Genomic DNA, 15,315 nt, shown 5'->3' with positions numbered 1-15,315 from the left:
TGGTCTTAATCTTGAAAACCCTATTCCAATTAAAGTATCATTCACTCAGAACTCTTGAACATCATTTCAATCTTTTCCTCTCTCAAATCATCTTTATGAACAGCTAACAGTTACTGAGCACTTACAAGGTAACAATGAACTAGGCTGAGGGTTCTATACTTGAAGAATCCTCAACATAGTAGATGCAATGGAGGGACCTGAGATTCATGGAAGTGAAGTAAGTAGACCAAATCACTCTTCTAGGAGATTGGAGAGCTAGGGTTCAAAACCTGACCATTTGATCTCAAAACCCTTAGTCTTCTGATTTAATTTTTAAATTTACCTATACTACAACTGTCTTTTAATTGCACTGTGCTCTTTATACACAGATTTATGTAATTACTACCACAATCAGAATACAGAATAATTCCATCATATACAGGAGCTCCTAGGCAGTCCCTCTGTAGTCAAGTCCTGCACCTAATTCTAAACGATGGCAATCACTCTCTGTTGTTTTCCATCCGTAGAGACATGACTTTCTGAGAATGTCATATAAATGGAATCATACAGAATATAACCTTTTGAGACCAGCTTCTTTCACTCAGCATAACACCATTGAGATTCACCCACACATTTTTGCAAATAGCAATATAGTTCTTTGCTTTTCAGTGCTGAGGAGTTTTCCACTTGTATGGACATGCTGCAGTTTATCCATTCATCCACTGAGTTTAAGTTTATAAAGTGTTCGGCAATTATTTTTTTAAGAGAATTTTTTAATATTTATTTTTTAGTTTTCAGCGGACACAACATCTTTATTTGTATGTGGTGCTGATGATCGAACCCAGTGCTGCACACATGCCAGGCGAGCGCGCTACAGCTTGAGCCACATTCCCAGCCCGAGTGTTCGGCAATTATCACTAGAGGGGTGTTTGTGTGTGTGTGTGTGTGTGTGTGTGTGTATACTTGTTATCTAATACACTTAGGATGGCATTGCTGCATCATCTAGTGTTGGCATGTTTAACTCCATAAGAAAGCACTAAACTGTTCTCCAGAGTGGCTGTACCACCTTAAACAACACATAAAAGTCTCAGATGTTCTGTATCCATGCCAGTACCTGTTACTGGCAGTTTTGGTGTTTTAAAAAATTTTAGTATATTTTAATAGGATGTAGTAGTATCATACTCTCATCATCTTAGATTATTTCAACAACCAGCTTACTGATTCTTGTCTTCAGTATCCTTTTCCCTGGTCTACTTTAATACCCTTTCTAAATCTACCCACTGAAATATCTTCAGTAGTTATCTTTCTAAAACAAACATGTCACTGCCTCACTTGAAAATTTCAAATGACTTGGCACTGCTTATACTACAGCAATAAGAACAAATCATTATCAGGATAGAAAGGTCCTTAAGACACAGGTCCCATTTTACTCTGGGGTTTCAGACTCAGCAACTTCTACCTATATAATCCATCTTTCTTTTTCTTTTTTAAACTAAGTTTAATATTTATTATTTGGTACTGGGATGAAACCTAGGGATGCTTTACCACTTGAGTATATTCCCAGTTCTTTTATTTTTATTTAGAGACAGGTTCTCACTAAGTTGCTGAGGGTCTCGCTAAGTTACTGAGGCCTCAAAATAGCAATCCTCCTGCCTCAGCCTCCAGAGTCACAGGGATTACAGGAATGTGCCACCATGCCCAGCTTTTTTCTCTTTTTTAATTTAAAAAAATGTATATTTTTATATACTGGGGCTCAAAGATGGACCCTCATACATATTAAGCTGAAACACTGTACCACTGAGCCATATCCCCAGTCCTTAATCCACATTTCAGCCATAGAAAATCAATAAGGCTATATCTTGAATATTTTTGTGCAATTTAAATTCCTCTGACTAAAATGATATTCCCTCCATTTCTTTACCAGTCAAACTAGTCTTCATGATGCAGTGAAATTACTCATTTATCCTCTGTGTTTCCAGAAAATACTCAGTCTAACCCTCAATTTTATTTATCAGAACTTTTTCCTATCAACACCAATAATTTCTTCATACTAAACTTAAATACTTTGGAGGAAGGCATGCCATTTTATGTTTGTTCTCTTTGTCAATACAGTGTACATTGAATAAACATACACAAATTTTTAAAAATCTAAAAATATTGCAAATAAACAAGTTAAAATCCATCATCAGGATGGATAAACTTTAATAACTTTTTATGAAACAAAATGTGACAATTGGTATAGACAGATTGGTATAGACAGCTATCTTATGCATTAACTTTATATGCAAAAGGTTATTTATACAGATCTAAAGTTCTAAGAACATGTTGTATACACTCTAAAACTATAAATTTTGCTTTTCTAATGGTTTCTGTATCTTAGCAATGTCTTCATCAGGAGTTAAGCAAACACCCAGAGAAGTCAAACTTGCACATCAATTTTGAGACTAATTTGTAATGGCAACTGCAGTCCATTATTAGAAATTTCTGAATTCAGTTCATCTTATGATCTGTGAGGCCAAGAAGCTTCTGTGTCATAAGCCTTTTAGCAGGAGCCCAACAGAACCCCGAGAGAGCATGGAATCCTCTCTATCCCAGTGCTATTGAGTTCCCTAAAACACTGCACTCACTGTATTCACACAGAGCTGCAGAGGGCTTTGAAGACAGTGTTGTAGCATGAAGAGCACATCATAAAGCTCGATGATGGCAGCTGAGTGGGCTAAAAAAAATTCACTTTTTTAAAAGATTACTAAAGGCTCCTCGCTGCATCCTGAGAATTTAAAATACCATTTATGTTATGGTTTAATTTCTTGTTCATTCCATAACACAAAATCTAATTGATTTTACAGTGTCCTTGTTACCTAAAATGAGTTGTACCAAATAAAGAGTAAGTAAGATTTCTCAGAAGACGGAATATGCTATTAGACTTGTGATTTGGATGCCTCTTAAGAGCCTACTCAAGCAAAGGGAACGATGAATGAAAGTAATGACACAATTACAGAACTGGCTTATAAAGAGAGGCATAAACCAGAGGTCCAAATCCCTTACCCTTATGTTAAAAATCTGGGGTGAAGTAGAGGTGAAGTTGAGCAATAAAATAAATGTCCAGATTATGCTGCTGATCTTGGGTCTATACTTTTAGAAGTGAGAACATACATAGTCAATACCTGAAATTAACAAATCAGAGTATTATGGCTTGGTGCCTTTGATAGAGCTTGTGAGCAAAAACCTGTTCTTATGTATTTAGGTGGCTGGAAAAAAATTTTTTTAAAGAATACTATTTTGGGGCTGGGGATGTGGCTCAAGTGGTAGTGCGCTCGCCTGGCATGCGTGCGGCCCGGGTTCGATCCTCAGCACCACATATAAATAGAGATGTTGTGTCTGTCAAAAACTAAAAAATAAATATTAAAAATTCTCTCTCTCTCCCCCCTCACTCTCTCTACAAATAAATAAATAAATAAAATAAAGAATACTATTTTGTGACATTTCAAAATCACATGAAATTCATATTGCAATGTCCAAAAATAAAGCTGAATTGAAACTACCCTGCATTTGCATATTTCCTAAGGCTGTTTTTGTACACAGTAGTGAACCAAACACTTTTGACAAGAGAAGGTATGGCCCATGACATCACTCTGCTCTAGCTGCTCTACTACCATGGACTGGGTGGTTTAAACAACAGAAACTTCTCTCATAGTTCTAGAATCTAGACATCTATAATCAAGATCTGGCAATATTCAGTTTCTGGTGAGGGTTCTCTTCTGGCCTGCAGATGGTCACCAATGGGCTAGACCCTTGCATGGAAGAGACCCCACTCTAGTGTCTCTTCTCTTCTTCTAGGGCACCAGGCTTATTGGAGTAGGATCCCACCTTTATGACCTCATTTAATCTGCATCACCTCCCCACAGGCCCTATCTCTAAATACTGTCACATAGTGGGTTAGGGCTTCAACACATGAATTTTGGAAAGACATAAACATTCAGTTAATAATACAAACAAAGCCTAAAATATTTACCATCTGGCCCATTATAGGAAAGTTCCCTACCCTTCGTCTAGATCCTTGCTTCTCAAAGTGAGCAAAAATTTCAGGTCCCATCTGACCCACTGAATTAGAATGTGTGTTTTAAGAAGATCTATGGTTAATTTGTATATACATTAAAACTTAAGAAACATTGGTTTCCAAGTCTAGTGATCATGATAAAATCACTGGGAAAAAAAATTTTTTAAATATAGAAAGACTGAAAAAAAAAAAAAAAAAGCAGGCTCCACCCTGGGAGAACAGTTTTAAAACAACTACAACGACGGACACGTGTTGAAGGCTGTGTTTTATGCACATTATTTCATTTAATCCTCCTGAAACTTTCTAAAATAGATATTATTATTATTATCCATATCTTTAAAAATTAGGCAAATAGCCAGGATTTTATATGTTAATAAATTGTGGAATTAAAAGTCAAACCCAGGAAGTAGAGATGAAACTCAATTAATTAACTGGTATTTTTCTCTTAATTATCAATGCCATGTGATTCTTATATATTGTAGATATACCAGGGGAATAACTGATATCATTTGAACTCACAAGATTCCCAGAAATGTTGAGATTTGAAAGCTGGGCAAGATTTTCCAATTTGAAAGAAGAGATAGAGATATACCACATATTTCATCTACAGAATACCAAAAAATATTTCAGAATGGCAGGTGATTTTTCATTCAAGATAAAGAATTTAAGGAAAAATAACTAGATGATGCTTTGTAAATTCTGTATAGCCCTTATGATTTTATCAATCTGCAAATATTTTGTCTTTAAATAGAAGTAACTGCAGTTGGCAAATGAAAACACTTTTTTTTTTTTTACTGATTTAATAGGGGTTTTTGTTTTGTTTTGTTTTTTAGTAAAAAGATTTTTTAGAAGGAAATGTTCCATGTCTTTTGAAATATTGGTTTCTAAATTTTTCAAGTATTAAGTTCTAAAATTTGAGTTGAATTATCAATCATGTGTAGCATTTTCAGATACTGCAGAAAATAGAACATTAATTTTTTTTTCTCTGTTGGCATTAAAAAAATGGTTGAGTAATCCCTAAGTTTCAATGTGTTCTGGTTTGATGAGAGACATAAAATGCAACATTGGAAAGGAAAATTTAAAAGATTTGGGCTGGGGTTGTGGCTCAGCGATAGAGCGCTCGCCTCACACGTGCGAGACCCTGGGTTTGATCCTCAGCACCACATAAAAATAAATAAGTGAAATAAAGGCATTGTGTCCAACTACAACTAAAAATAGATAAATAAATATTTAAAAAGAATTTAATGATGAGGAAAGTGAAATACAATACTTCAAAATATTCCCTTTACTCTGTCATAATTAATATTCAAACCTGTCAACCAGTTTTTTGATCTATATAGCAGGCAGTTTCTAAAATTATTCCTTTTAAGTCTACTGACTTCAGTTAACATGAATTTATTTCATGACCTTTTGAAACGAAAAACTGAAAGAGTATAGTCAGACACTGTTCAGAGTAACTATTTCTACAAAAAGTGAAATCAGCACAGGAAGAACTGAAGAGACAAAAAATATGAGGTATGTCCCCAAAGGTCCTGCCTGTGGTAAATAATGTTGATGGAATTTTAAAATTTGTCCTAAGAATGGCCTGTATGGAAATAAAAGTCAAATGATCTGAAGGAAACAAGTACTCCTTTATGAAGTCACAAGTTAATCTGGACAAAATGGTCAATGATGTTTATATTGTTACATGTTCTTTAGAAGAATCCAATTACCTATAATGATATTTTAGCTGATAGTTAACACCAACACACCAGATTATTTACAATGAAGTTACCAGCTAAAATCAGTCTGGGAAAAATGTACTATTTATGATTACGAAGACTTTGTTATAAAATATAGTGCATCTTGATCTCCATTTTTAAGAGCTGCAGACAATCATAAAACAACAATGTTATAAGAATTTTTTCCTATAGAATATTTCCAAAGATTTTCTGAGGCTTCTCTGTGGGGTAGGGATAAGGGAACACAGACTGTGAAAGACTTCGGCTTGCCTTAAAATGAAGTTTATATTTGATAAACTGAGTAATTCTAATTCTCTCCAAAAGGAAACTGCTATTATTGTAAGGCTCACAATGTACTTACTCCAAGTGATTTCTTTCACATCACAAGCATCTTGTCCTGCCTCAACTAATGAACGGTTACAGGTTCCTGTGGGAATACCAGTGGTAGCTCTTGATGATCTCTTTCCTTGAGATATGTAACAGCATAATCAAATCTTTTCCTATTATGGCAAAAGACAACATCTAGAAACTGACTTAATTTTAGCATGCTCACTTACAAACTGGCTAAAGGAGGGCTGGTGGTATAGCTCAGTGTGGAATGCTTGCCAAGCATCTCCGGGACCTGGGTTTAAGCCCTAACAATGCAACAGAAAACAATAACAAAGTGCATAGAAATTGGCAAGCTAAAATTACATTAACAACTCAGGACTATTTCCTTTGATTCCTATTCCCAATAGTAACTGGAAGTTCCAAATTGGATTTATAAATGAACAAATCCTAAGTTTTGAAGGTGTGCAAGTGACCCACACATATTACTGATTTTAAATATTTGAATCTTTATGGGTGCTAATCATCATGCTCACTAACCGAGCTTGCTGTGAAGTTAAATAAAACAGCATGGGTTTTTTGGCAATATGAAAGCTAAAAATGACCTAATACTGGTGTCTTAAGCATCAGTGTCCTAAATGTTAAACTAACAAAAGTACCATCTAATTAATCTTCCCCTGTTCATTGTACTAAAGACTAAATGATTCAGAACAGTTTCTGACAGCTATGAAAACAGTCCCTTTGGGGCTGGGGATGTGGCTCAAGCGGTAGCGCGCTCGCCTGGCATGCGTACGGCCCGGGTTCGATCCTCCAGCACCACATACAAACAAAGATGTTGTGTCCGCCAATAACTAATAAATAAATAAATATTAAAAAAAAAAAGAAAAGAAAAGAAAACAGTCCCTTTGCAGTTAGAAACTCAAATTTGAACTCAATTTCTGAAATGGACAAAAAAAGGAGGAACCAAATTTTTCAACTAGTCTATTAACAGGGAACAGAAGTGTGTTTTTAAAGTGAAAATAATCATTACAAAAATGCAAAATCCTGAAGCAAACCTCAAATCACTACTTACAACAAATCACATAAACATCTTGAATCACAAGCTTAATGTTTTTTTCCCCACCTGCAAAAGGGAACCAGCTCTTAAAATCAAACTACATTGTAAAGTTACACTTGAACAACTAGCAATATGAAAATTTTTCATTGCTCTGAAAATATTCATATTGTATCATTAAAGACAAAAGAATCTTTTTAACTACTTTAAAAACTAAAACATTCCATACATCTCAGGGATCTGAGCTTTGAAGGTTTAGAGTAATATGTTCTAAAACACTATTATTACTAATCATGAATGAATTTAATTAATCAAATTTTGGGGAAAATTGGACAAGTCAGTTAATTAAATATCTTTTAGTTTAATCTTAGTTATAAGCAGAGGTTACATTTGTCACATCATTTTATGTCATACTATGATGTCTTACTTGGAAATATATTTTAAAATGCTTGTTAAATGAATTGAATGACATAAATTCATTTGCCTTTTTCTTTCAGAAACAAAGAATTATATAGATTTCCAAAAAAAAAAGTCAGCTTGACTAGATTCTAGTAACACACTTTTTAACTGAAAACATAATTACCAGAAGTGGAAACAAAAAGATGTGTCTAAGGTCATCAGAAAAGGTATTAGTATGAAAATGAAATTTTGAGCCATCAGTTTGTTACTCAAATTGACATTGACTCAGCTAATAAAAACATTTAAATTTCATTTCCAAATCCACTTAGTAAATCTAGTTCCAGTTAGAGCATCTTTAATGTGCAAAAAGCTCAGTGAAAGCAAGTATTCACCATGCAAGTCACAGCTAGGATTCCCTTAACCTACTGCCCTCCACACACATCACTCTCTGTTAAACAGGCAGGCACTGCCAGATGCTCCTGTTAAAAATGGTCACAGATGGTCAGCTGTCCAGTTAACAGAACACACTGCATTCCCAAAATCCAAAACTAAGGAGGAGAGCTCTTAGTACTTGCCTGCTTGGTGGGCTAAACACATTCAATTGCTCTAAGCTTGGCCAGGCCCCAACATTGACTTTCTAGAAAAGGAAGGCTAGACCCTAGGGGTCTCAGGATTAAAAGGCACCTTAATGGTGATCCAGTCAACAGCTGTACAATGCTTGAACCCACATAACTGCATCCCTGCCAGCCAGTCGCCATTCAGGCTGTGACCTGGCAGCTCGAGTGGTGCAGAACCTGCTGCCTAAAAGGAAAGCCTTACAGCTGCACAAAGGCCTCCATTACCTTGAACTGCAAGTAGTCCAACACCTAACTAATTCCACAGTCAGGAACACTGAGCTATTTAAACAGATGTGGCATACTAACTATAACAAAATAACTTCCTAGTTTACACATTAAAAAAGTGATTTTAGGGCTGGGTTGTGGCTCAGTGGTAGAGCGTTCACTCAGCACGCACAAGGCCCTAGGTTTGGTCCTCAGCACCCGTAAAAATAAATAAATAAAATAAAGGTATTGTGCCCAACTACCAAAAAAAAAAAAGTGATTTTAAACAGAGGTACTTCAATGAACATAAAAACAAGGTCTAAGGATATAGCTCAGTTCGTAGAGTGCTTGCTTTGCAGGTACAAGGCCCTGGCTTTGATCCCCAGAAGCACAAAAATGAATAAACAAATAAATAAATAAGAAATAAAAGCAAAGGCAGCAATATATGCAATTTATTTTTAAAATATAGGAGGAAATAAAGGTTTATAGTTTTGAAAGCTATTATTCAGAGATTGTAAAAAAGTTCAACAAAAATCAATGGGTCTCCCCCTCCCCACCATAAGTAATATATGCATGTATCTCTAAGTATACATGCATTTATCTATCTAATGTACTATAGAAAATCTAAAAATTTTAAAGAACTTTTAATTGCCAAAGTTTTTATAAAATGTTTCTCTAAGTTTTTTTTGGTAAGAACAGCCCTTTTTTTTTCTAACAAATTATTCATCTCTTTAGAACAAGCTACCCATAATGTATGCACAAGAAGAACACTCTTAAGAGTATTTCTGTATATCTTCAATATATTTATATCTTCCTTATAATAAGGAAAGTGTAAGTACTAAGTTTGATCTATGATTTTTCATCAATAGTTGCCCCAAATCTGTTTAGCTTTGAAAAATTCAGACAAGTACTGAGTAAAATATTTCCAAATCAATAATATGCACATGTAAAAGGACAACACACTGAGAAGCCATAGGCAGAAATAAACACTGCTGATTTTAGGAACAGGAGGCTGGGCTGACGTCATCTCAGTATCAATGGATTAAGAAAGGTCAACCCAGAACATATGTAACTTCTCCTCATCGTTCATAAAGCTGTGTGACAGAGATCGATAGTGAAACTTATTTAATTTAATGCAGATTAAATTAAAAACCAACATAATAAGATTATAAGCAAAATACCATCTGGAAACCATGGTGAGGAACTGCAGGATGGAGTTCTGTGTCTTTGCATCTGAAAACAGGTTCCTACCAGTGTGTCTACCCTGAAGAGACTCAAGTCCAGTGCTGCTTTGATAGCCTATGCAATGAGGCCATGGAAAGATATGGTGAAGCCCACCATGGAACAACTGTGCTTCATACCCCTCACCTACAAAGGGCATTCTGAAGGAAAAAGCCAGAATACTTTGCAAAATTCTGAAAAATTCAGAAGACCCTACAACCACTCAGCAGGCATTTCGGTGGCAATCATAATTGAAGTGACCACTTGGAACTTCAGGGTAAAATTCTCTTTAAAGAGCAATAAATAGCTAAGTGTGCATTTACACCCTGATGAGTAGGTGTCTATATTCATGAATTCATTTTGAGACAAAAGTTCTTTACTTTCTATTAAACATTTTTACATCATGAAATTCTTTATTCCCTGCAAGAGTGGGGGGAAAAAACAGTATCAACATTATTAATGAGCCCAAACACAGAGGTGATTTTTCCCTCCAATGTTCTGGGTTAGAACTACATGAAATAAATGTTTACAGTTATATGTTTTTCCCCCCAAGTACTAGAGATCAAGCTCAGGGCCTCGTGCATGCTAGGCAACTGCTCTTCCACTAAGCTATGTCCTCAACCTCTTTATTTTTAAAAACTTTCTTCTCTGAGACAGAGTCTTGCTAAGTTGCCCAGGCTAGCCTAGAACTTGTGATCTTCTTGTGTCAGCCTCCTGACTGAAAAGGCATTATTTTAGACATGATTTATGTAAATTACTTCATACCTACATAGCACTTTGAGACAAATTCTAAATTAAACTTAATTATTAAGTATTATTTATGTGTTTGGTGAAATAACTATTCTACATGCCCAATAACTGTTCAGGATCTCACTCTACCAGAAGCGAACTCTAGAAAGACAAGAAGATTCCCAGAGTTGGAGAAAAGAGAGAAAGGAAGCATAGCTACCTGACTTCTGTCAGTCTGATCAGTAAGGCATACATAGTGACATACTAAAATCAAATATTTTCTTCTTAGTATCACATTAATTTTCTAGTCTATAGATTTTTATCTAGCTGGTTAGAGAGAAAGGATAAAAGGAAAAGCAGAGTACAGACTCACTCACCCAAGCCACTGAGAGTGTACAGAAGATCACTGGTATCTAAGAAAATGGGTCCATTCTCCTGCTGCCCTTCCTCTTTGAAGAACAGCTTGTAGCCCTGAATGGCTGCTGGGTCTTCAGAATCTTGCTGCCACTTCACAGAAATGGTGGTACAGTTCAGAGGCTCCAAATGTAACTCTGGAGACTTAGGGGCTAGAAAAATTCACCAGAAAATTTACGTACAGAAAACACAGAGTTCTCAAGAAAATTGCAGATCTCACAACTTCAAGCCAATAGTTATAAAAAGTTCAATTCCAACAACTAAAACTTTCCAAAGTTTACAATGATATTAAACCTTGAGATAGTTTAATTAAAAAATATATATTACCTTAAAAAGACTAAAGTATACAAGTACTATCTATGAAGTATTCATACATTTTTTTCCATAATTTTGCCCATCTAATATTCCTCTGTGATAAAGAGAACAGGCATTATTATCAAATAAGAAAATCAGTCATAGTATATTCCACCTAAGTAAAAAGAAAGGCCTAGAATCTTTCAGTCTTTAATATTAATTAGGTCTTTATTAATACATACTTTTGGTAATTGTTTGATTTGAAATGTTCTAACCATGAAGATTTTGCTAAGCAAACTAATACCATAGCCAAAAATTTTACATGGTAATGTGCTCTATACAAAAGGGACTATTAAATACAAAGTCTAATTTTGTTCCAATTAATTCTATGAATGAGCACACACACACACACACACACTTATTTTATTTTATTGGTACTGAGAATTGAACCCAAGGGCACATCCCCAGCCCCCCCCCTTTTTGTATTTTAATAGAGACAGGATCTCTTTGAGTTACTTAGAGCCTCACTAAGTTGCTCAGGCTGGTTTTGAACTTGTGATCCTCCTGCCTCAGTCTCCCAAGCCACTGGGATTACAGGTGAGCACCACTGTACCCAGCTTAGAATTTTATTTATTTATTAGTTTTTCGGCAGACACATCATCTTTATTTGTATGTGGTGCTGAGGATCGAACCCGGGCTGCACGCATGCCAGGCAAACGCGCTACCGCTTGAGCCACATCCCCAGCCCTAGAATATTTTTTTTAAATATTCACTTTTTGTTGTAGTTGGACAAAAAATACCTTTATTTTACTTAATTTATTTTTATGTGGTGCTGAGGATCAAACCCAGCACCTTGCTAGCTGAGCGCTCTACCGCTGAGCCACAACCCCAGCCCTGGAATATTTTTATTAGTAAAATGAAAATTTTAAAAATGAACATAAACTAAGAGAGAAAAAATTTGATTCAAAGGTAAAAATATTGTGTTATTATTCCTCAACAGTCCTGAGAAGCCCACCTTTCACACTTGTAGCTTTGGGTGTTCTATGTGAAGTCCACACTGATGACTCTCCTAGCCCCACACGGGTGGCAGCAGTAATCCGGACAAGATAGACACTATCAGGTTTCAGGTCTTCCAAAAGATACTCATGCATGGTCCCAGGGAGCTCTAGAACTTGAATGGAATTCTCAGTACTTAGGCGGAAGGACAAGCGATATAGCACCACTTGGCCCCGACGATATTTGGCTGGGATTGGCAGCCAGGAGATGAGAATGTCAGTGGGACTTCGACTTGTCAAACTAATTTCAGGAGGCCTCAGGGGAACTGAAAATTACATAAGAAAACATTGTTTAAAAATATTTAAAATCAAGTTACTACTTACCACACCAGTATCTATTCAATTTTATTAACAGCAACATATAACATCATAAAAGAGGCATTTTCAGTTATAGCACAGGTATTCAGAGAAGCAGAGTACAAACCAGAAAAAAGGAAGAAAAAATAATGAGAGTGGATAAGTATATGGAATGAAAGAAAGTAAGCTTATCACCGTTGTGATTGTTGTCTTTTGTAGGGTGAATATGCAAATACTTGATGCTCATATGAAATTGAGACTACTTTTCAAATAATCCTACCTAGTGCCTTTGACACAAGGGAAAATACATTGCACAAGGGTGGGGAAGTGTAGGATTTGTAGGATTATAACCTGGAAAATAATTTTTTCAAGTCTAGAAACCAATGTGAATTTTGTATTCTCAATTATAATATATGCTATCTTATATGAAAATCATTTTCCTCCAATAATTTAAATAAAATTGGCTTTCCAGAAAAATGAGCCCAATATGGTGGTAAGCAGTATCATACTAAGAGTAAAGACTACCCTCTTGGTGTCTGAATCCTTATTCTACCAGTTACTATGTGGTCTTTGTATAATTGTGACCAATCAACTTCTCTGTGTCTAGGTTTCTTCTTCATACACAAAATGAAGACAGGATTGGCTTCTTCTGTGGTCTTTCCCATCTCGGTAAATAGCAATTATTTACCTAACTGTTCATGCCATAAACTGAGCTCCACTTTTGAGTCCTATGGCTGCGTGACCTCCACTGCCACCCCTTGGTCCATGCCACTACCACCTTTGGCCTGTATCGTTGCAATAGCCTAACAGATTGCCCTGATTCTGCCATTTTCCTACAATCTATTGTCAACGCACTAGCCTGTTAAAACACAAGTCAGATCACTTCTGCTCAAACAATTTCATTTCATTCAAAATAAAAGCCAAAGTTCTCTGGCTTCATACAAAACCCTACCGAACTGCTCAACTGGCTGTCTGGTTTGTTGCCTTGCTTTCTACTGTTTCACCCTTTTTTCTCCCCCTCTAGCCATGCTTTTATGCAGGCCTTTTGCAATTCCACCTCCTCTCCCTGAACACGCCTGTCCCGGTCACCTGACTAGCACTCCTTTATTTTCATTTCCTTCAAGTCTTCTTCAAATGTCACCCACTCAGTGAGCTCTTCTCTGGAGATAACTGTCTAAAACTTCAAATTCCGCAGCACAACACGCTCCACTGCCCTACATCTTTTTGCCTTCTCTTCCACACCTCACCACTGTCTGTAACAGAGTATATAATTTATTCTTTGTTTGTTGTTCGTATGCTCCCTTCCCCTCCAGAAATTTAGCTCCATATTGAATAACACATAGTAAGTGTTCAATAAATATTTGTTGAATGAATGAAAGAGTAAGTGGAAATGAAAAGACCAATTTAAGCATTTCTGAGTTCTTTATGTTTATGAACCATTAATACTTAGAGAAACCCAGTCAAGGAAGTATCATGAAACATTTCTATTTCATAGCTGTGAAAAGAAGTCCAATGGAGTTAATCACTTGCCCAAGGCCCCACAGCTAGTGAGGGAAGGAGCAGACCTAGACAAAGCAGACAGAGCTTTCATCTTTGTCCTCCATATTCTACTGCCTCTTATATAATACTAGCTCCCTTACCATAGAGTTATGTAGGGATGAAATGGGATGACAGAGGCAGGGTTTCTGGAACAGGGTGAGTGGTAAGTGCTCCTTCATTATGAGCTGTATCTGTAACACAATGTCACACCCTGAAGTTGAGACCAACACAGATCAGTATGGGAACGGGGTTTAGAAGGTGGGAGAGGACAGTGCGAAAAATTTGAAAAGCAGTGTCAAAAAGGTCTGTATGCCATCCACAAAACAAAAAATGTTGCAGAGTAAGGAAATATTTACTATAACTGAAAAGTCAAGCTTTAACAAGTAGCTTGCTATGCTTAGACTCATTTTCTTCAAGGACATGGAGGAGGAATATAACTAATAAATGTACGTGCACATATGTCATGCATTAGCTGAAGATGTCATATATAGTGTGGCTCACTCTGAAGTGGAACAGACTCTTAGATGAAAACTAAAATTTGAAATTCAGCATCCAGATAAGTGAAAATTTTTTCATTCAGTCAAACTCTGAATTTATAAACATCTAAACAAGTAGCATTAAAAAGATGTAAGAGACAAGATCTGGGGCCAAATGAACAAAAAAAGTAGGTTTGGAAATTATTTATATAGAAATGTTTTGAAAATCAAGAGTAGATTATCCTGAGAACGACGACATGCATGTTAAGGGAGAACAGTGAAAGCAAGCATTAATTCCCTTTCACACTACAGGGTACAAACACTGGGCCCGCCAGAACTGTGGAGAGAGAACCTGTCTTTTACAACATGATATGAAGAGCCCAAAGAGGACCATTTCTCCTGGAGCATTTTAATGGAAAGAATTCCCCAACACCATCAGAAAATATAGAGGACTGCCCTCCCTCAAGAGAACTACAGCTCAGTGATCAAGTAACAAATTGAACAAATAATAAAGCATCTAGTAATAAACCATGTGCTATTTGATTACTTAAGAATTTTTAAACTGATGGGTAAAAAAGTTTCATAAACTACCAGTTTCAGAAGTCCAATGCCTTTGACCAATAGTCACTGTAAACACTCAATATGTAACATTCATTACATCTATTCTGACCAGGAAAAACTCAGGTTTTATTCTATTTTGTAAAATAATTGCAATATATTTACAACTTAAACAGGAAATACAATGAATATGTAAGAATATTAAGATCTGTTTTTTGAATTATGAATAAAATTGCTCTAACCTTATCATGTTACTGGCAAAAAGCAAGAGTCCGATTTAAAATGACAAATTAGCCTGCTGTTTAACAATGTTTTTTTTTTTAACCAAATACAGGATTTTCCCATTTAAAACACATTTTTTGTAAATTACTAAA

At 35.9% G+C, this 15,315-nt stretch overlaps 1 protein-coding gene across 1 annotated transcript in view; it reads right to left on the bottom strand.

Moving 5' to 3' along the window:
- Window positions 1-15,315, bottom strand: part of Prtg (protogenin) — a 124,845-nt gene that overhangs the window by 40,256 nt on the left and 69,274 nt on the right. The window contains exons 10-11 of the mRNA XM_005316599.4: window positions 12,032-12,337; window positions 10,686-10,874 (exon numbers count right to left, since the gene is read on the bottom strand). Of these exons, the coding sequence (XP_005316656.2) occupies window positions 10,686-10,874; window positions 12,032-12,337 (495 nt within the window). The remainder of the gene's footprint in view (window positions 1-10,685; window positions 10,875-12,031; window positions 12,338-15,315) is intronic.

The sequence above is a fragment of the Ictidomys tridecemlineatus genome, chromosome 5, assembly GCF_052094955.1.
Source record: "Ictidomys tridecemlineatus isolate mIctTri1 chromosome 5, mIctTri1.hap1, whole genome shotgun sequence".
NCBI lineage: Eukaryota > Metazoa > Chordata > Mammalia > Rodentia > Sciuridae > Ictidomys > Ictidomys tridecemlineatus.
The sequence above is the reverse complement of the archived record's forward strand: the minus strand, read 5'-3'. Positions and strand labels throughout refer to the sequence as shown.